The following is a 21,731-nucleotide window of genomic DNA, read 5'->3' on the forward strand; positions in this document are numbered from 1 at the left end:
CTGATTATTTGTGACCTGGGAATTGCATAGTTGGATAGGTATTGGATAGGGCTTGTCCCCTGACTATCAGGAGACATATATCACAGAGAATGCTCCTGGGTGCATTGAAGTGAAAAAGTTAAAAGGTATGCAATGTGTGTGTTGATACGGAGCTCAGATTCTTCATGGTTGGCTGCAATCCACCTGCCCTTTATGTCTCAATGGCTGGTTTTGGTAGAGAGTACAAAGTCTCTTTAGAATGATACAAGCTTATTCACCCACCGTTTCCACCCCAGGGTTTGAATGCATGAAGCACCCATTCTTTATAAGCATGGGAAATGATAGGTGTCTGATCTAGTAGGATACCTGTCATATGAGAGGCTGCATTGCTTGTCTATCAGAAAATGTTACTTCTGATTTTTTTTTTACTTTTGAGTGACTGATTTAGAATATGTATGTAGATTAAGGCGTTGCAGCATTCTGTTTTCCATAACAATGATGGAAAAGGGTCAGCATTTTCAGAGGATCATAAACCATGGCTCTTTTCATTTAACTGCATTTGCCCATTAGAGTTTCTTTAGTTACTGACTTGCATTCTGCTGATCTACATGTAACATTGCACCCAGTGAGATGTATAGCTACATGGTTTTGCATGCTGAGAGTTACACATAAGCATGAAGCATTGCATGCGCAGAGAAATTAATACATCTCAAGTAGAAAATTCAGGTGCACTTTGAAAACTTTACTCTGTTGATATAAAAAGAATATATAAATGATAACAGCAGAGTCATGGCAAGGGATTTAGGCAATTGATGGTTTCTTACCATACCCAATATATGTTTTTATGGCTGTGGGGAAAAGCAGAGTGGCAAGAAGGAAACCCACTTGAACATGGGGAGGACATGCAAACTCTGGGCAGTTAGTCAGTTAGTTGTTTCTATTAGTAGAGCTTTTGGGTATCGTTTTGTACAGTTGGGATGTTTAAAAAGAAGCTAGCAATGGTTCACTGGGACACTAATGTCTCCTGATGACATGCCTGAGGCCGCTAAAGTCATAGGCATCTGTGTATTCAACAGTGTTATATGGGTAGATAGTTGGTGTGTCCTCTGTGTTTTGCAGTGCAGTGGGTTTGATTGTGATAAGACTTTGTATACAGATTTCTCGCTTCCACTCCTTCTCTATTACCTCTGAAAGGTTTTGAAATTTTGGCCAGTCATACCTATGTTCCATACATGTGCTATTTGGGAATATCTTGTTGGTATTTTTTGTTTTATTATTACATATTCCTGGGTCTACTCTTTGGTCACTGGATAGAGTTTTTGCCGTTTGAATATACAATGAGCAGGCTGGAGTATAACACAGGAAATCAGGTTGCTGAACTAGATATTAGGTGAAATGGATTTGTAAATCACTGTGTTGAACCCAGAATTTTTTTTGATCCAGGTGGGAAGAAATTGTAGGTGGGTGGCAGCCCCTGTATTGTGACCCAACTCTTCAGTTACCACGCAAAAACAGCCGACTGGTTACTGAAAAGCACTGGGTGCTGCGCCCGTTTAAACGGGGCTGAGGAGAACACTGGACTTCCCAGAAATATTTATTATTTTAAGCAAAAAAAAAACAAAAACGCAAATTATATGTGCATGTGTATATGCTTAATGGATTCCCATTGGAGCTGCAGACAGTTTAGACTGGAAGGATTTCCTTTGGTATGTGAATAGACCAAGTCTGCTAATTCCAACCAAAAATCATAACCTAATTGTTGTCTACATCACACCGGTATAAATGTTAAATGTTTTATTAACCATCATTGTATTTTGAGGTCTCTTATGTTGTGATGTGCAGCATCATTTAAAAAGCCATTCTTTTAGTATTGCTATCTCCGCCATTCTTCTACTAATGTAAAGTCAATGGGGGAATTTATTAAGGCAAGTGCAGTGTCTTCTATGCATTACAAATGGCAGCTGTGGAGTTGCACCTTTTATGTGACCTATATTCCATTGAGAAAAAATTCACAACACAACTCTTCTGTATTGTCACTCCATGCACTTGTTTACATAATTTGCCCCCATTCTCATCAGTTAGGTATTCTATTCTAATTGTCACATTGTTTTCTCTTTTTGTCTTCATGGATGTCCTGACCTGCCTTCCGTTCTTCAGCCTGATGAAGCAGCCAGCGCAGAGTCTATAGCGTCTTGTCGCAGTCCGGACACCATGGGGGTATACTCTCCGGATAATAGCTGTTATGATCTCCTCACTGTTATAGGTAAAAGATTGATATGTTTGGGGCTAGCTGGGCGGTAGTTTAGTAGTAATAGCTATAAATTACCTGTCTTTAATATTGTAACCAAACATTTACTGTTAAAATCAACATGGAGGCAGCTTGCCATTTTTTTCTTTTTAATTATCATCCTCACCTGGATTTTGTGTACTGGAATGAACTTCACTGTAAACGCAAACCAAGCGAGACGACTGTTCCTAAACTCACCAGAACAGCAGCCCGTAACTAAATATTTGCATCTCTGATCATCTAGAAAGAATTTCTTAACTAATCACACTCCTATTTTAATATTTAAATACAAACTATGCCGAAAGGTTTTTTTCAACACAGTGTGCTTTAACACACTTCAATTTTTTAGAATTTACATAAGGCAGAATGATTTGCTAATAAGAACTGATTGTAACTGATGTAAGTTTCATATCATTGTCAGAGCTTACTCAGGGTTTATGATCGTGAACTTTTCCCCATGTGACTCAGGCTTGTTTAATGGCCATTCAGTCCAGAGGGCTGTATCCCAGGAATATGGGAAGGGGGTCTCATTCTCCCTAAAATGCAGTATTTCTGAGGACTTCAACAGACAGATTGGGAGAGCAGCATCTGTGGGTAAACTTGTGTACTCCTGTATGTCTAATGGTGACTGGTTCTCTTTGCTTTAAAGCTACAAAACTTATCTTGTAGACAGAAAGAAACATTACCTGCAAAACAGATTCATAGAGCTTTGAATTCAGCTGAGAGTTGTTCAGGCCTGGTTTATGTGGATTAGATCTACAGCCGAGAGTCATTTGTTTTACTGATATATTTTATCATTCTCAGGGAGAGGATTTGAGGACCTTATGACAGTAAACTTGGCACGATACAAACCATCGGGAGAGTATGTTTGTATCAGAAGAATCAATTTGGAGTCTTGCACCAATGATATGGTGGCCTTCCTGCAGGTAATCTTAGCACCATTTTAGTTGAATCCACTCCTATTATACAGTATCTAACATTTGCTGATAAATGACAGCATATTTCAGGTGTCTTCCAAACTCTGTAAGTTTATTTGCCAGTTGCCATTGTCGGTGGATGATGTTGCTAGGATTTCTAAATACTGACCAAGCCTTCTTGTCTACAGACAGAACTTCATGTGTCCAAGCTGTTCAACCACCCAAACATCCTCCCTTACAGAGCCACATTCATAGCCAATAATGAGCTGTGGGTGGTCACCCCTTTTATGGCTTACGGTGAGTGAATTTGGTAGGATAACGTAACCTGTACTGTTGATGTGTACTAAATATACTGTATATTGGTGTACTCATGTCTGTATTAAACTTAGACCAGCTAAAGCCAAATAAACAAGGTTAATTCCCTAATCATGTAAGTTATAAACATTACTATTGGTAATCAGCTTTTTAATTTCTAAAGCCCATCTTGTAGCTGTGGTTACCTGTAGCTCTTCACTTAATTATTGAGATTTATTACCCCCTCATGCCTTTTAGTTTCTTGGTAATAAACTGCTGTCTTACAATTCATCACAACCTATTTATTTATGTGGACCACATGTCCTACCTTCTCATGTGGACACACGGTTTGTATTTTTGTTCCGCCTACTGTCATTTACTGACACATGAAAAACCTTCCCACCAGCTGAATATAGTAAATTAGCTGTAGTGCAGCGGGCAAGTATTTTTGGCACACAAAACAGGTCTTCGGTCTGCTGTTTTGCCTCTGTATATTGGTTGTTTCTACTGATTAAATTGACTGGTATCAGAATTTGCTTGATTCAAGCATATGTTTGATTAGGGGATAAGGGGTCTAGACCATGTCAGCCTTTTTTGGTATGCTTGAAAGACTTTGTAGTTACTTGCCCACTCATAAAGGGTAACAGTCTTGTTGTGTCTCCCCTGACAGGGTCAGCCAAAGACTTGATTTGCACACATTTCACAGATGGAATGAGTGAGCTGGCAATTGCCTATATCCTGCTTGGAGTGTTGAAAGCCCTGGATTACATTCACCACATGGGTTACGTTCACAGGTAACAAAGGGGGGGGGGGGTCATATTCAGTAACTTATTAAATTATCAAAATAAGGGGGCATGTGTATTTTTCTAAAAACTACTGTCTGGCCAGATGGCTTGTATGGCCATAGCCCTGCCGTTGAGGGTGGAGGGTAATCATTAACGCAGTATTGGAAGAGGATGTCTGCACTTTTTTTTTTTTTTTTATCCCCCCTACTTTAAAGCTCATCTAATATTTTACCCTAAAGTACCCCCCCCCCCCAAAAAAAAAAATATATAAATATATATATAGTTTGTTTTTCAAAAAGAAGGGGATATTTTCATTGTAACCCAATTTGTAAGTGCTAACCAAATAATTTCTTTCTGCAGGAGTGTAAAGGCCAGTCACATCCTCGTTTCTGTGGATGGGAAAGTGTACCTCTCTGGTCTGCGCAGTATTCTTAGCATGATCAATCATGGACAGCGTGTGAAAGTGGTCCACGACTTTCCCAAGCACAGTTCCAGGGTTCTCCCTTGGTTGAGTCCAGAGCTCTTACAGCAGGTAAAGGCAGTATATAGTACATGCTTAAGTATGTATATATATGTATATATATATATTTATTTTTTTAAAGAAATTATTTTAATTATTTTAAAGAAATTATTTTAAAGAAATACCTGATAATCCAGCTATAATAGCTCTTGTTCCGGCACTTCTGTATTTCTTAAATACCCTTCTGTGGCTTCCAATCACACAGGCTTCTGATGGGAGCTACAATTGTCTATTACAATACACATTATTGCTATGATTCCATGATATTTTACCTCATACAGGGGTTACTCCTTTGTTTCTGGCAGCTGAACACTGAGAAACAGGGGAAGCCAGTAAATATATGTTGACAGTAAAGAACACCAATTGCTATAACTTGCATTGACAACTGACTGGTTCACTTAAGTGTAATCTTTTACACAGTGCTGCTTTTTAACTTTTTTTTATACCGTTTAATACACTTTTTGGGGGTGAAATACTCCCTGATCACTATATATTGTTTCATTTTAATATTTTCCACAGAACCTCCAGGGGTATGATGCCAAATCTGACATCTACAGTGTGGGGATTACAGCATGTGAGCTTGCTAATGGGCACGTGCCATTCAAAGACATGCCAGCTACACAGGTAAGGACAAAGTACTACTTCCAGGATACAATTGTAAGACGTTTTGTAGTCTCTAGGAAACATGATTGCAATTGCTCATTGAGCATTTATATTCAGCACATCAAACTTTAATTACAGAACATCTTTGTCAGGTTTTAGAATAAACCCATATGCACACTTATTGATGTTATCCCTGAACTCTTTTGCTTAGTTTAATGTAAAGTGAATTGCAACCAGATGTGCAGTAGAATCTTGCATGATGATCAGAGCAAAGCTGTTCCACCACTTAGAACCTTCAGACTCTTTATAGGTTAACTCTAGCCAGCCTTTGCCTTTAACATGTAAATAAAAAATGTTATTATGATGGTTGGATTCTAAAAGAATAATTTAGTCAGCCCAGATTTTTGTTTTAAAAGAGGATCAGTATGATAATAATTGACTAATATGGTGTTTTTTATTTTCCTTCACTAGATGCTCCTTGAGAAGCTTAATGGCACAGTGCCCTGTCTGCTGGACACAGCAACTATTCCCGCTTCTGAGCTCACCATGAAGACCTCTCGCTCTGGAGCAGACTCAGGAATTGGAGAAGGGACTTCCTGTCGCCCATCAAACGGAGAACCCAGCATGCACCCTTACAACCGTACCTTCTCTCCACACTTTCACAATTTAGTAGAGCAATGTCTGCAGAGGAACCCTGAGCTACGGTGAGCCTCATAGGTGGTGGCTATAATTAGGAAAGCAAGACATCTGCAGTGTGAATTTTGAGTGCTTTAGGCCCTGTATATTATTGAATGGCATATTGATGAGGAATGTCTCGCATGACAGATCCGGACAGTCAGATGCTCCAACATACTTATAGGTGGTAGAACAGAGCACAAGGAGAGCTGCTGGGTAATGGTTAACATTTAAGTGAACCTGTTGAACAAGTACAAATTTTGCTATAAGCCACCCTGTAAATGAGCCAGCATTTTCCTCAACTACGCTGACATCTATATGGTTTTTCTGTATGCTTATTTGTATCTTTTTCTTTGTTTTTGCAGGCCAAATGCTGGCACTCTGCTCAATCATTCCTTCTTCAAACAGGTAAATATGCCCTGCGTTTTAGGACAAAACAAATATACGCTGCAGATGTTGATCAGTTGTTTGCCATATCTGCAGTTTTAAAGAGGTGTATCTGTATGGTCCGTAACCTTTTTTAGGACATTTTTGTTTGCATATTTTCATGGTGACTATAAAACCATTAGAGTTTGACCAGTCTGGTGCTCCCCCAATCAGAATAAATTTCTTACCTGAGTACTAATGGCTGATGCATAAAATAAATCTCCCCCTAGTAATGGCTTATTGACATCTCTAGGCAAAATACAAGACTGTGGTGCTTTTCATTGATTACAATAAACATAGCTGTCACATAAAATATTCAAGAATATGAGCAAATGCCTAATGCTGGATGGATTGTGTAATTCCTGTTTTATAAGCTATATATATCTAATAACAAAGAAAAAATAAGGGTGCTGTTTAAAGTTGATATCTCTTCAGCACCCTAATAAATGGGAGGGTATATGTCATTTAAAAAAAAGCAGGGCTAGACATGCTGGATTTAACAAAGATTCTTCTTTTCCCAGATAAAGCGCAGAGCATCTGAAGCCCTCCCAGAACTCCTCCGTCCAGTGTCCCCTATCACCAACTTTGAGGGTGCTAGAAGCTCAGAGCCACCTGGATTGGAGGGACTGGTATCTAACATGGATCAGTTGGATATGGATGATTGGGACTTTTAAGGGGAGAAGGGAGTAGTGGGGGAAAAGGGGAAGGATTTTGAATCCCGTTAATGTTTACACTGCACTGACCCCCACCCGGGGGTCTCGCTTATTGGAGGTGCATGAGGAAACCTACCATCACAAATCTTAGGAGTCCATACAGAGAAGCTGCCTCTTGTGTTTTCAACAGCCTCATCACAACTTTTGTGTTGTTCATTTGTTTGGGAGAAGGCACACTATGCTGGAATTTGTCTTGTATTTAGATGTAGTTAACCTGCTTAGTGCTGTTCAGTCACTGAACACGTCAGTTAGTGTGGTTATCTGGCTTTAGTACTGTTCACCCAACCCTGCTTGTTCACAAATGTTACATGCACCTGCTAGTCAGTGTTGTGTAAAAGCAGCAGGCATTAATACAAGCTGGTACACCCAGAGGTTCATACAATTGAGCTGTAGGATTACTGTTAGCAGGGAGGGAAGTCTGATCCCAAATCTTGCTTTATGGCCTAGTACACGTGTGACAATCTGCTGCAAACTTTTCCAGCTGTTCCTCCTTATTTTTCTTTTTGGAAATCTAAAATACATGTGTATGTTATAAATCCCTACTGATTGTGGTATGGGCATGCAGTGCACCACAGGAAAGATAACTTGTACTTACTCATACACAATATTTTACTTCCATTCAATATGTACGTTTGAACAAAAATATCAGTTGCTTATGATCAATCAGCTATTGAACATGCTTCAGATTCAGTCATTTTATCAGCTTGAAATTCTGATCATAAGTATGAATTGGCTTGTGTGTACTAGCCCTAAAAATTGGAAAAGTGGAGTCATCATCCCAAAAACATCACAGGCCTCCAACCCAGTTTGGTTGGAATTTGGCACTATTACTATATACCTGTCTATCCTTCACTGGGAGCAATCATATTATTTGTTATCAACAAGACTTTTCACAATATTTTAACTGGAAAGTCCATTGTGTTGTCTTGGATGGTTATCAGGATCGAAAACAACCTTTACAATTTGGCAGTTTAATGGAGAGGTTGGCCCACCAAGGAGAAGCTCATTCGTCAGGGGCTGCTGTAGTTTCTGTTCAGGCTTCTCTTGATTGTTTACAATGAATATAATTTTGTCCGAAGGACCGGTCTCACTGATTTACAATTTGTATTGTAGTAGGGGACAATAAACTTACCATTGTTTTTGATCTGCTTTAAAATGATCAGGCTGTTGAAGTGGATAGACATAAAACATACAATATGTCTGATCTCCCACTTCATGAATGAGCGAACTTGGTGATTTTTCTAGGTTAATTGTAATGTGCACCTCAATGTAGTTCAAGCTGACTTTCATGAAGGACATTTTAGCAATGTTGCTTAGGAATTCTGGCTTTTTCTGAAGGACTTTTCTATCACATCATGATCTTTCAGTTTGCTTTGGTTGCTGACTTCTCTCTTTCAGCAGGTCACAATTTAAATTCAAATAATTTTTATGTAACATAAACAGACAATGGGAAGGTGGGTAAGGGTCTAGCTCATAGTGACATCTAAATTATGGTGCATTGGAGCCAAAACCTACTCACCATTCTCTGTAAGCTGTGTAAAGCCAGTTTTTTTTTACCTAATGCTGTTTAAATTTTATTTTTCTTGGGTAAAGCTGGCCTTTAACTTGAAATAAAATATATATGGGGGTAATAAAGCACATAGTTAAGGCTGGGTCACATGGGCAAGATGTCCTGTTGTCTAATTTGTAAAACTATTAGAGGGCAGGTGCTCTGTTTAGAGGAATCACAGTGGATGTGTGATGTGCTTTGTATGACCAGGGTAATAGCACCACAACATTGAAACTTATTGTGTGCAGTGATCAGGACAATGGATAATTTGTCCTGCATACGTATTTAAGTCACCAAATGACATCCTATTCTATTTGTGCTGACAGGGGTTGTTGGTAAATGGGCACTGTTCATAGGGTTGCAAAATGCAATAAAAGGTAATTTTTTTTTTTACCTGCTTTGCTAACAATGGCAAATAGGACTGATTAATAGGACTGACTGCTTCCAAATAAATATAACACAAAGTAGTACATATGCAGCCCTAGATTTGTCCTCTACCCTACAAAATTACAGTAAATGTGAATTTAATATCTGCAAAAAAATTTTTATCTGCATATGATGTGCAATCTAAACATAGGAAAAATTGCAGTCTCATCAAAAATGTTAATAAGTCTAGTAGAAGGACTTCATCTGTAAGGACAGACATCATCTAATATGAAAATCCAATTACAGATATCATCAAGACTTAAAATAAACCAGAATTTTATTTAGCCTGTAAGACCACTTTTATTTTTTTCTGTGGCTGGATACCTTCTTCCCATAGTTGTTTATTCCTAGCTGAGTGTAACACTGCAGATGACATTGGCTGTTCACATTTACCTCCTGTATTCCGTGGCTGCATTGTAAAGGAATTTAAGTACACCTAGTACTGAGAGATGATATAAACCACCATTGCTGGTCTGGTTCTATAATATCCAGATTACCTGGTTGGTGTTCTGATCCATCAGAACCCCTGACCCAGAATGAGTATACAGCTCAGGTGTTCAGTAATTATCTGTATGATTGTTTCAGGTGTGTGACTGCATCTACTGACACCAAATATCACATTTATATCCAGGGAATCAGAATTCTGTACAATGATTCCACCATTGTAGTGCATACCATCTCTCAGTGGAAGATTCTCTTTAAAGGCCATTTACCAAGATATGTTCTAGTTCATAGCTTATTAGGCTGCATAAGTTAGAAAGATAAATAGCAGTAGAGTTTTAGCTCTCTCGATCAGCTTGCTGAACAAAGATCATTTTGTAATAGTTAGCCATGTTGTAAGGTGTACCGGTTCTCTTGGGGTCGGATACATTTCTAGTAATAGGTGGGCAAGTATGAGTGATGGAATTCAAAGGCACAAAGTGACAATCAAGCCATTTACTTAATAAGGACCTCCTATGACTACCAACACATGCATCTGTACAATGGGGCTGATTCTTCCCTTGCAGGTTTAATGTATGTGCAGTGGTGAAGTTCTATGGTCAGCTCATAATGTTCACATTGTAGATATCTATTTTGGAAGTAGTATAGGACATTATTTTAAGCCATACAAAGATGAGGGACCTCCTAAGATTTAAACATTAGGAACAGGTTCTACTTGGGTAAAAGCTAGTCTCTCTAGATTGTAGTATCCTCTCCATCGGATTGTGGGGGAATAGGAGGGTGGTAGTGCTTGGTCTGAGACAGTAAAAGGTCCTCATGAAAAGTGAAGGCAAAACTATATTTTTACTAAAAAGGTCCCCTTCTGTTCGGAAACTTTCAGCATCAATATCTCATTTCAAACCCCAATCCCTGTGGTTTCTCACCAGGTAAAGCAATAACTACTACAACAAGCCACCACAAGCTAGAGATGAGTTTTCATGTACAGTCCCATGTCTGGCATATACTAGTACCATAAGAATTTTTTTAATGTAGGTGGAACACGCCAAATACTCCCATACCCGGACACAGCACCCTTAGACAAAGCCTTCAGCTGTTTTTGTTGTTTTTTTTTATTTTTTTATTATTACTCTCTCTGCATGTCTACAGCCTAAACCATGGACAAACCTGTTGTAAACAAATCTTCAGGTGTATTTCACAATGATGTGGATATTCTCTGTTACACCTTCTGTTGCCAAAATGAATAAATTTTAAATACTTTACCTAAACTTTCTTTCTTTTAAATTTTCTGTAATCCTCACTCATTCAGGAAATAAATCGCCTTAATTTTACAATTTATAATTTTCAAATGTGACCAATAGAAATAACAACATGAAACTAGTTTAAAAATTGAACTCTGTGAAAGCTGATAAACATGTAAAAAATATAGGAGCTATTTTACATGCCAAAGAGTTTGTATTTGACCATCGGTCCTGAAATTTCCACAGCATAGCCCTATCTGGCAGGAAAACTGTTTAACACTTGCTGGTCTTATCAATTCCATGTTTTTTGAGGTATCCTCTTTCCCATTATCCTACATTACCCTCACTTTGGGCTTGTTGTGAATTTCTTATGACAAATTCAGGCAAGAGAAACAAATGTCTTTCTAAAGTTTTTATTCATTTAAAAAAAAATAAAATATATCAGGCACCAACAGGCATTATCCCTCTTCTTCAGGCGAATCACTTTCCTCATGATCGGCCTTGTGCTTTTCCATCTTTGCAATTAATTCTGGGGAAAAAGGCAGCAATTAAAAAGTGTTCATAACTAAAAATTCACAAAGATTTCACATGATGATGCACAGTTTAGGATTTAAAGCGGATCCATCACCATATTTTACATTATATAAAAGGGTAGTTAACTTTTTTATATAATGGATAAATTACAAATAAAAAGGGAACACCTCTGCTTCTTTGTTTACTACTGTGGCAGTAGAGACTGAAGTAAATACATGAAGCATTCTGGTATACATACATCGCATATCCCAGGAAGACTACAGGCTGCTCCCTCTGGGCATGTGTCATAACGGGAGGGACCAACTCCTTTATATTTGCAAAAGGTAAGTGTTGTGTTTTTTCACTTTAATTAGAAAACCTATTCATTCAATACAAGGATAATCCACTGGAACAAATCTTGATTGTGTCCAAAGATCCATTTTAAACAAGAGTTTGAAAACCAAATCTGTAATCCACTATGTGTAGAGCCAGCATTACATATAGATAAAAGCTATACAAAATAATAAGATATAGGCTGACTGTGACCCCCACCTGAGAGAGACAGGGTTCTAGCCAAAGGTAAAAACCAGGCTCAACTAAAAGGACAGCACTGTCAGCCATTTCTGTCTAGATCATAAGATATTTTTAAGGAATAAAACCCTGTCAAATGTTCATTTAGTGCAGTGATGCACATCTAATAAGCTTACCAACAAATACTAGGATGGTGAGAATATACCAGACAATTCCTACAAAAACCTGCCATGGCTGCTAGTAACACAGAACAAAAATACATACCTTTAGCAGGGTTAAAAACGCCATTTGTTTGTGTGTTGCACACATAGCAACGCTTGGATTTGCGATAATGTTGCAGGGCGCAGCTCTCACAGAAATAGTGCTTACACCTAAAGAAGAAAAGTATGCTTATTACTGGAATCCAAAACTTTTTATGACTTCTAGCAGTAAAACATGGATGTGCAATAAGGCAAACTGGGAGCTTTGATGGTGAACTCCTGGCACATTTAAAAAAACATTTAAATTTAAATTATTATATGCTCCTTACTGACAAAGAATGGCATTTTTTTTTAAAGTGATACCACAAGGTTGCAATACTTACTGTGTGGCACAATTAAGAAAATTAACCCCTTTAGAAAGGGGGTGGGAAGGTGAATAATGTATGAGATTTAGAAGAATTCTATGAAATGCGGTGATGTGCACACTGTCAAGGGTTACTTACTTGGTTATAATCGGGTTCTTAAAAGATTCTCTGCAAATAAAACATTTAAAGGGAAGGTCCTCTTCATCACTGCTGACTTCATAATTCTCTTCATCTGAATAGTACAGGATAAATAAAATGAAAAAAAAAACAATTTATACACATTGCTAATATGCCTACAGGGGCATAACTGCACTGTGTTAACCACCCTTTAATCTATAGATTCTGTGTAAAAATAAAGTTTTAGGGGAGAGCACAACACCCTATAAAGGAGAAATGTTACAATTGTAAGCCCCACTTTAAACTTATCTTACCGTTGGCACCATATCGGCCCTCCTCTAGTTCTCGCTCCAGCTGCCAGCCATGTTTATAATCTGATCGGTCGTGCAGGAATTTACAGCTGTCTGGAAAGAAAAATAACAAAGCTAAGTATGAAAAGTCACTGACCTATAGGGACAAGAGATGGGAAAATAAATTCATAGTCTTAGCCGCTTCTACAGCAAGAAGGCTGCATAGGTTTCAGGATATTTGTATAATTCTATTTTTATACAGTTATTACCTTCTATGTAAGACTTCACAGTTTCGGTGTTTTTCTTTACTAAAATATGATTGGCTCACCTCCAAACCCGCAAAACCCAGTCTCTTTGTAATCTTTGCAGATGTCAGGCTGGTAGTCCCACCGCACAGTAGCACGAAGATGTTCGGGAGCTCTGATTGGACCTTTCCTGTATAAAAGGTAACACATTAATGCAATATTTAGGATTATACTGTCAACACAATACAGTAAGCGATTAGGGATTGACCAGCATACCTCACCATACCAGAGGAAGCATTTCCTAGTGACGTGTCTTTAGGCTTTACAAACTTTTGGTAATTGTGCATTCCACGATAAATCTTGTCATCTTCCTTTCCTTTGAGTTCCTATCATCAGGCAAAAAAAAAAAATTAAAAGATACATGTCAGTATGACTAGCTAGCATTATTTTAATATTGAAACATGAATGATCTAAATGGTCCACATATGGAATTTTTAGGAACATATGATAACAGAATGTTATTAAGTCCACTTTTCTTTGTGAAATGCAAATGTTACCTCACCTCTAGTACTTTCTGGCTTCTCTCAAATATTGCCTGGGCATCCTTGTCCTTCTCTGTATCCAGCTCATATGTGGCTGTGGCCCCCATGTCATCAGGGCCTACAGGTTTCTAGGAAAGGAACACGCATAAAACAAGACCTCTTCAATGTCAGGGCAAATTCCAAACTAAAAAATTGTATTTCGTTTTTGAATAAAAGAATAAGAACAATACAATGTAAAACAAGGGACTCATTCATTTAATCCAGCCTCAAATCCCTGACCAATTTGTTTTACAAAAGAATTATAGCCTTTAAAACAATAACAATCCAATTCTAGCAATGTATTACAGGTCTGCGAGACATCAAAAAATAAAATCATTAATATCAAAGCTCTTTTGTTGTCAGTGCCATCTCTCCACCCTTTACCTACAGGAATCCCCAGATGAAACACTGGCATATAAATCATCACCATAATGTTTGTCATATTAAATGTCACATAAAAAAGACATTCAGTAACACAAACTATGTTTGCTAAAGATAAAATATTGTTGCCATAATGCGTTAACACCTAGAATTAAAAGAAAAGACAAGGAACAATAAATGAGAGGGTGGGGGGTCAATCTATTCAGGTGACGCGTCTTACCGCCGATCTTGTAGATTTATAGGACACTGTTATGGAATTCGTGGGGACCTTCTCTTCTTCACTGCTGCTTGATTTGTGGTCCTCTTCCTCCTTGTTGCTTTGTCTTGTCTAAAAAAGAAGACAGTACAATGTCACACGGTTCTAACGTATGTCCCCTAATATGGCTACCACAGGGAATCTGTTACGGCAAACACTATTGGTGGCCCAAATCCACCAGACACCGTCCATTATCATGGGGAGAACCATCTCATGGGTTCATATAAAACAACACCTCTTCACTATTCTCATCAGTAGTTAGGAAATATTTGCCTATATTAAAGACAGAAAAGGAAAGTGCTCGAACAATAGGTAATGTAAACCCAACCATTAACTCTCTCAACCCATTTATATCCATATGTTTTTTAATATTCAGCTTGTAATAAGAATATCTGCTGGTCCTGCCATGAAGGTCTTTATGCTATAAGGTGACAACGCGTTAAACCCAGGCCCAAAATGTAGGTGGGTGGCAGCCCCTGTATTGTGATTCTTCAGTAACCCCTAAATACAGCAGGGTGGTGTGCCCAGGGTGCCGAGAGATTACTGGCTTTGTCCCCGTCTTGCATTGTTACCTAATTGTCCTGGTGGTGACTACAAATGGTCATGCTGATGGATATTACTTACTGTTACCATTGTCCATCAGTGGAATGTAGGTAGACAGGACGTGACTACAGCCTTGTAACCCTTACCTTCTGCACCATAGGGTTGACGATTTCTCTCCTTTTCCTCCGGACCACAGAAACTCCCTCGTCATCTTCACTGCTCTCTGCAAAGACAACACGTCCATATGAGCACAACTTCTCCATCGTGACCCTGATAAATTAAAAGGGACTCCTAAAACTTTATAGGTGTACTGAATGATTGTCACCTGACACCAACGCCGGTTTATTTTATAATTCATATTTAGAAGTCACCATGCTTTTTATTCCCAGGTTGATAAAATATATATTTTTTGCTGGTGATGGCGGTGATATGGGGTGCAGCAATTCCGCACATTCACTCGCAGCAACTTCAAGGTGCTCATTCGGTCATGTGATCTCTTGTAGACACATGACCAGACTGTGCCAATCAATGGAAAGTTTGCAAGTACCCACACCCAGCCTTTGTAGAAGAACAGGGAGAAGAATGTGAGGCCGTATATTATATATGTTAAGTCTGAAATGTATATTCTGCTCTCATACTTTCTAGTCTGACCACAAATCAACTAAAAAAAAGGAGGTTTCTCATAACATTGCAAACAATGCCTTCATTTTTATTTCGAAGTATGTCAGCGGTCACTATATTATGGTATATTCATTTTCCATCAGAATCTACTTCCATTATTATGTCTCTTTAAATGTAGGCAGAGTGGCTCTTTAAGTGCCCACAATGCACCGCGCCGCCTGGTCCCCACCAAGCCTCACTCACCTCGGTCTTCTTCCCTGCGTTTCCGACCGGCGAATTTCCGGGTGGACTTCTTAAACATAAAACTGCACACTGGGCTCTTCTTTTCCTGGTCCGCCATCTTCACTGAGCTGCTCCGTCCGCCGCTCGGTGATGACGTCACTGTGTTATAGAGACAGGCAACAAGATAGAAGGGTCATAAAGGAAAGATAACATGTGAGAAGACAGGGTGACACCGTGTGGTCGCCAGGAATATTGCATGTTGTGAGGTAATGCGCGGCAAACTATGGAAAGTGGACCTGTCAGCACACAAACACTTGAATGGCATCGCTGTATTTGAAGTTAGAAGCTTAGGACTGTCATTTCTATCCCTGCTTCATTGGCTACATGCTGTCACTAAGCAGTGCCATACTTCTCAATACAATGGCTGCACTTAAGCTTTGTAATACTTCCTCTCCGGCAGCACAGTAACACCATATTACCACAGGACGTCCTGTGCCCAAGAAGACTTCCTGTAAGCGCAGGGCGTCATGGAACCCCCCACTCCCCCTGACAAGGCGTAATGATTGGTTGGTTAGGTCAGTACTGCCATTTTTAAAAAAAATCTTACTGATTTCATTACATGAGGTTTTGTGGGGACAAACCTGGCTATACTCTTGCTATAGAGTAACAATGAGGAGCCCCGGAGCCCCCCTCATCCTATGGCTGCGCACAGTCGCTGGTCATGTGACCTCTCCCAGAGCAGCTGTCAATCAACCTGCAGACCAGAGTGACTTTTATAGCTGCACAGCCAGGTAGAGATCACAGGGGAGTCTGGTAGGATTATATTTCACCTCCTTTTATTATTATTATTATTATTAATAAACAGGATTTATATGGCGCCAACATATTACACAGCGCTGTACACTAAATTGTCTGTAATATATCACCATAAAGAGCTGTGCACACCAGGTACATATACCTTTGTACCATATGGATACATACAAGGCAAATATATTGGACAAAGCTCTGTATTGATCACATCAATAAATGTATATGTGATCAGTGCAGGGATCTGAACATGACTTGGAAATAGCAATCTGCCATACGGTGGAGCTCAGGCTGGTACAGGAAGAAGCAGCACAAAGAGCCAATTAGTGCCTATATGCTAGCAAGTGAAATTTGGATAGAGAAGAAAGCATGGCGACCAAAGGTGGGGGGGATGTGACCTGAGAGTATTACTAATACCCCATCCCGGGACATAAACTCCCCCACTCCCCTCTAACCCGATACATGCACATAAACCGACCCATGTCACCTGACTGCACTGTTTTTGTGTGCAGGAGGCTCTTGTTCCTTGATCCCACAGCGGCCTGTGTGTAACAACTCTGGGTTGTGCTGTGTGACAGAGCTTTGTCAATCTCAGGGCTGGATGGTCAGAATTCTAAATCCTTTGGTGACTCAAGTTCCATCCCCTGGCTGCCATACTGCATTTCTGGCTTCCCTACATGGATATTCTCTAATATAAATATAAAAAGAGACAGATTTACAAGTAAAAATTGGGAATGTCAAGGCTTATCAATGGCCAGCCAATCAGCTTCATGCCATAAAGAGAACCTGTCACGGTCAAGCCTCTGTATCTAAATCTGACACAGAACAAATCTGCATATAGAATTTTGATAATGCAGTGGAACAAAAAGCTCACATTGATAACACACATTGCCCCTGATTTATTAAAGCTTTCTAAGACTGGAAAAGATCTATCGTGGCAGAAGCTGTGTCATCCAGCAAACATGGAATGAATGTGGTCCAGGATTGAAAACATTTGCCAAATAATAGCAAATGATTTTTAAGAAATCTTTTGCAGGTTAGCTGGATCGCCCAGGTTCTCCCACGATAGCTCTTTTCAAGTGATGGGGAGCTTTATTAAATCAGGTGGTCATCATCCAGGTATATCTGTATATTGGTATATATCAGACTACTTGTGTCCTTCATGCTGGGGCACATTACACCCCCTATCCACCGCCCCACGGGGATCTGGTTTCTCCTGTCTCTCGTGACCGTGTGTGAAGGTAGCCTGAGCTAGGACAGGGAAGGGTAAGACATTCTCTAGAGCCTCCTGACATGGCGGGTGTGAATTCCAGGGAGGTCGTAGGAAGGGGAAACACATCCATCCTCCACATATCGCACTGACACAATGAGCAGAGGTACAGTGTGTGTACAGATCAGAGAGAAGGTCAATCACTGATCCTGGGCCTGAACATGGCCAGCACTTTCTAGTTCATTAAAGGAGAATTCCACTGATTCACAACTTTATTCTAGAACATGAAGACCTCTGCAGGTTTATATTTCAGCTCTTGAAGCTTCCGAATTTTGGAGTCCTAGGAACTTCAAAAAACCCTGAAATCTGATCTTCTTTATTTGGGTAAAAACCATGTGATCATTGCCTAGGTATTTAGTCATGTGACTCCCCTATAGGAGACAGCATCATGACTTCTTTTACCTCTATGGGTGAGCTGGAGGGTAGCTGTGTTTATTCCCTACCTGTCTACTGACATATATATATATATACCTTATACACCTGGAACTCATATCAGTAGACAGGTAGTGTGTGTTTTATATATATATATATATTTATTGGACATCTCAGAGCAGCCTTCTATCCAGGTAGCCGGAATAGCCGTATAATTTATTTCACACATACCACATTGTATCACTTCTGGATATAAGACAACCCTGCAGTGCTTCTTCCTTCACAGTGGTTCAGAATAATAGCAGTGTGTATAAAAAAGTGAATAAAGCTCCAAATTCTTATAATAGCTTTTATTTCTTTACACACAAATGTTTGGGAACACTGCACTTTCTATTCCAAATCAAAACATATTGAAAAATGTATCCAATTAATGTTATTCCTTTACAGGAAGTGAAGAAAAGGGAATATTAGGCTGTTCAGAATAATAGCAGTGTGGAGCTGAATTAGTGAGATCATTCATTCCATGATATAATATTTATAGAAGGAAGGCAGCAAATGTTGTACATGCCGGGTATAGAGCATTTCTCTCTAAAAATCTGAGTAAAACGAACCCTTCTATTGTTCAGAACTGCAAAGACAGTGAAGCATGGTGGTGCAAGCATCATGGAATGGGGATGTTCCTCATACTATAGCGTTGGGCCTATTTATCACATACTAGGGGTCATGGATCAGTTTGAATACATCAAAATACATGAAGAGGTCATGTTGCCTTATGCCAATGAGGAATTCCTCTTGAAATGGGTGTTTCAACAAGACAATGACCCCCAAACACAAAGTAAATGAGCAACGTCTTGGTTCAAGACCAACAAGATGGAGTGGCCAGACCAATCCTTGGACCTTAATCCAACAGACAACTTGTGGAGTGACATCAAAAATGCTGAGTCCAGACCATGTAATGCCGAATTGTGGAATGGAGTCCAATCATCCTGGGCTGGATTACCTATTCACAGGTGAAAGAAGTTGCTCAACATGTAACACAGATATGCAGCAGTTCTCAGAAACAGCAATTATACAACTAAATATTAGTTCAGAGAAAGCAAATCTTGAAATATATTTCAGGTTATACAGTGAGTATGTGAGTTTGTAAAGAACAATGGAAAGAATGTGCAGTGTTCCCGGTGCATTTGTGTGCATTGAAATAATAGCAAGTATAAGGATTTGGAGCTTAATTAACTTTAATATATATCTATATATTTATCAGTGTTCACCCAAGAATTTTTTTTAAGGCTGGGTGGGAAGAAATTGAAGGTGGGTAGCAGCCCCACCCAAAAACAGCCGGTTGGTTACTGAAAAGTGCCGGGAGGTGCGCCCAGCTAAAAGGGGCTGGGCTGAACAGAACACTGTGTATATATATATATATATATATATATATATATATGAACAGAACACTGTGTATATATATATATATATATATATATATATATATGAACAGAACACTGTGTGTATATATATATATATATATATATATATATATATATAATACATATTTATAATATACTCAGTGTTTCTTGGCCTTTTAAACATGTGGGATCCCGTGAAATAACTTTTAGGTCTTCGGGAACCGCTTATATAATTGCTGTATCCACAACTCATATTACATTAGTGTGGTGGTCAATAGGAAGAATGTCCCTTACATTTTGGGCCATTGGGAAGAATGCCTTCCTTACAGATAGCCAAAAAGATGATTATTGTCACTTAAACTGGCCTGGGAGGTGCCAATTGCTCATGGAACCCCCAACAACGTCTGGAGGAACCCTGGTTGAGAAACACTGATATATATATAATAATAATAATATATATATATATCTATAAGTTTTATATATACGTTTGCTTGCTGGGTGTTAAACTTGTAGACAAGAAGAGGACCAAGGCTACAGAACAAGCAGTAGTCATGACTGATGAGTGTGCACTGAGCAGTGATTAGGTGTGAGTTGTCTCCAGACACGGATGAGAGTGTGTGGAGACACAGAGTGAAATCTAGAACTGCTGGGGGTAGATGACACACATCATTCTCAGCTATGTCCTCCAGGCAGAGGTCAAACTAACCGAGAAATAGTTCCTTGGAAGGATTAGTTGCCTGTAAACTCAGGGGCCAGGGTCCCAGATTACTAAAGAATGAGGTGGATGTGGGGCCCGGTAATGACATGTTAGACTCTGGGGTCTACTGGTGAAGGATCTAATGATCACAAGTCATGTAGTCTGACCCCAGTTCAAGCTGCAGGATTGGCATACTTATCTTTCATCCACAATGCTGGTATTGGTCTTGGGACACGTCAGGTAATGAGGATGGACAGCTCAGAGTTTACATTTTTACAAGTTAGTCAGCAATGGCATGTGCGGTATGTCTGCATGTGGCCATCTAAACCAATTGTTGCAATATTTGCAAAATGAGAATCTACTTTTATAAGAAAATGTGCTAGAAGTCTATAAGGATGCACTGAAGTGGGCAGGGGGTTAACTGAGTAATTAGATGCCAAGAACATTTTGATCTTGCTAGAAATGTCCTTCTCTAAACTGTGTGACAACAAACGCTCCTACCATAGATAAAGTAAGCAGTATAGTCCCCCAGGGACATGAAGCATGGTATTCACCAGCAGAATTAGGTAATAATAAAAGGAAAAGTCTTAAAAAAAACTAATACAGTCAACTCATTTAAAGGGAACATTCATTAAAAAAAAAAAAAATCACTTTACTTGTGAAAATCCAAAAACTGAGCCCAGGTAGTCCTGCGCTGTCTTTGCTGTTCCGTCCAATGCCACCATCTTCTTTCTTCTGGTTTTCACCCGGGATTTGTGACACAAGTAATCCTGGAGGTTGTGGATTTCCCTTTCTGTCTTTTTTCCATTCTGTATAAGGGATAACCATCCTTTTATATAGGTTAAAAATGTGATGACAGGTCCACTTTAAAGCAGAAGTTTAATTGATGATAGCTCTTGCCATAATCAGTAAATATGCACAGCATACCTGCCGAATATTGCACAGACTTACCTGTGTGCAGCCTCCCTGCAACCATAACAGGTTCAGGGCCTATCATTGCTGTGTTCTTGGAAGGCACCACCTTCACCTCCAACTCCACAGCAGACTTCCAAGAGGATGGCGATCCTCTTCAGTCACTGATGATGTAACTGCGGCGCATACGCAAAGGTTACATTGTCTGGCTGGCTATATATACGCATGAGCCCCACACATATAAATCCATCTTTAACCAATAAATGCAGCAGCCATCTAATTATAAATTACATATGGATTATTCTAAGCGGTGTAGAGATGTACTAAGTACACAACATGCAATAGGAGTAAGGATGCTAAATATTGCACTTGCTAATGATCTACAAGCTGAATTATATTTAAAGTTTGGTTATTAATAGACCAGCAAGAAAGGGATTGTCACTTAAGTGCTACCTGCGTTGTCACATTGTCGCACAGCATTAGCAAGGCCCTGATCTTCCTTACAATTAGCAACAGGTCCGTCTAAGGGGGGGGGGGGGGGGTAGGTCAAGTGCC

The 21,731-nt window shown here is 39.3% G+C and overlaps 2 protein-coding genes across 6 annotated transcripts in view; one reads left to right on the forward strand and one right to left on the reverse strand.

Annotated features, from left to right (window-relative positions):
* STRADA (STE20 related adaptor alpha) overlaps positions 1-10,880 on the forward strand; it is a 17,215-nt gene extending 6,335 nt beyond the window's left edge. For all 5 annotated transcript variants that reach the window (XM_072414556.1, XM_072414557.1, XM_072414559.1 and 2 more), the window contains 9 exons: positions 2,137-2,242; positions 3,071-3,192; positions 3,372-3,480; positions 4,148-4,271; positions 4,623-4,794; positions 5,302-5,406; positions 5,857-6,089; positions 6,426-6,468; positions 7,008-10,880. In XM_072414556.1, coding sequence (XP_072270657.1) covers positions 2,137-2,242; positions 3,071-3,192; positions 3,372-3,480; positions 4,148-4,271; positions 4,623-4,794; positions 5,302-5,406; positions 5,857-6,089; positions 6,426-6,468; positions 7,008-7,160 — 1,167 coding nt within the window. In that variant the 3' untranslated portion in view covers positions 7,161-10,880. The remainder of the gene's footprint in view (positions 1-2,136; positions 2,243-3,070; positions 3,193-3,371; positions 3,481-4,147; positions 4,272-4,622; positions 4,795-5,301; positions 5,407-5,856; positions 6,090-6,425; positions 6,469-7,007) is intronic.
* Positions 10,881-11,250: 370 nt separating this feature from the next.
* Positions 11,251-16,104, reverse strand: RNF113A (ring finger protein 113A). The gene is made up of 10 exons (XM_072414561.1): positions 15,740-16,104; positions 15,022-15,098; positions 14,297-14,404; positions 13,677-13,784; positions 13,391-13,500; positions 13,198-13,304; positions 12,894-12,983; positions 12,601-12,694; positions 12,162-12,268; positions 11,251-11,382 (listed from the first exon to the last, which is right to left on the reverse strand). Exons 1-10 carry the CDS (start codon positions 15,834-15,836, stop codon positions 11,312-11,314), a joined length of 969 nt encoding a protein of 322 aa, XP_072270662.1. The 5' UTR covers positions 15,837-16,104; the 3' UTR covers positions 11,251-11,311.
* Positions 16,105-21,731: the final 5,627 nt, after the last annotated feature.

The sequence above is a fragment of the Pyxicephalus adspersus genome, chromosome 6 (assembly GCF_032062135.1).
Source record: "Pyxicephalus adspersus chromosome 6, UCB_Pads_2.0, whole genome shotgun sequence".
NCBI lineage: Eukaryota > Metazoa > Chordata > Amphibia > Anura > Pyxicephalidae > Pyxicephalus > Pyxicephalus adspersus.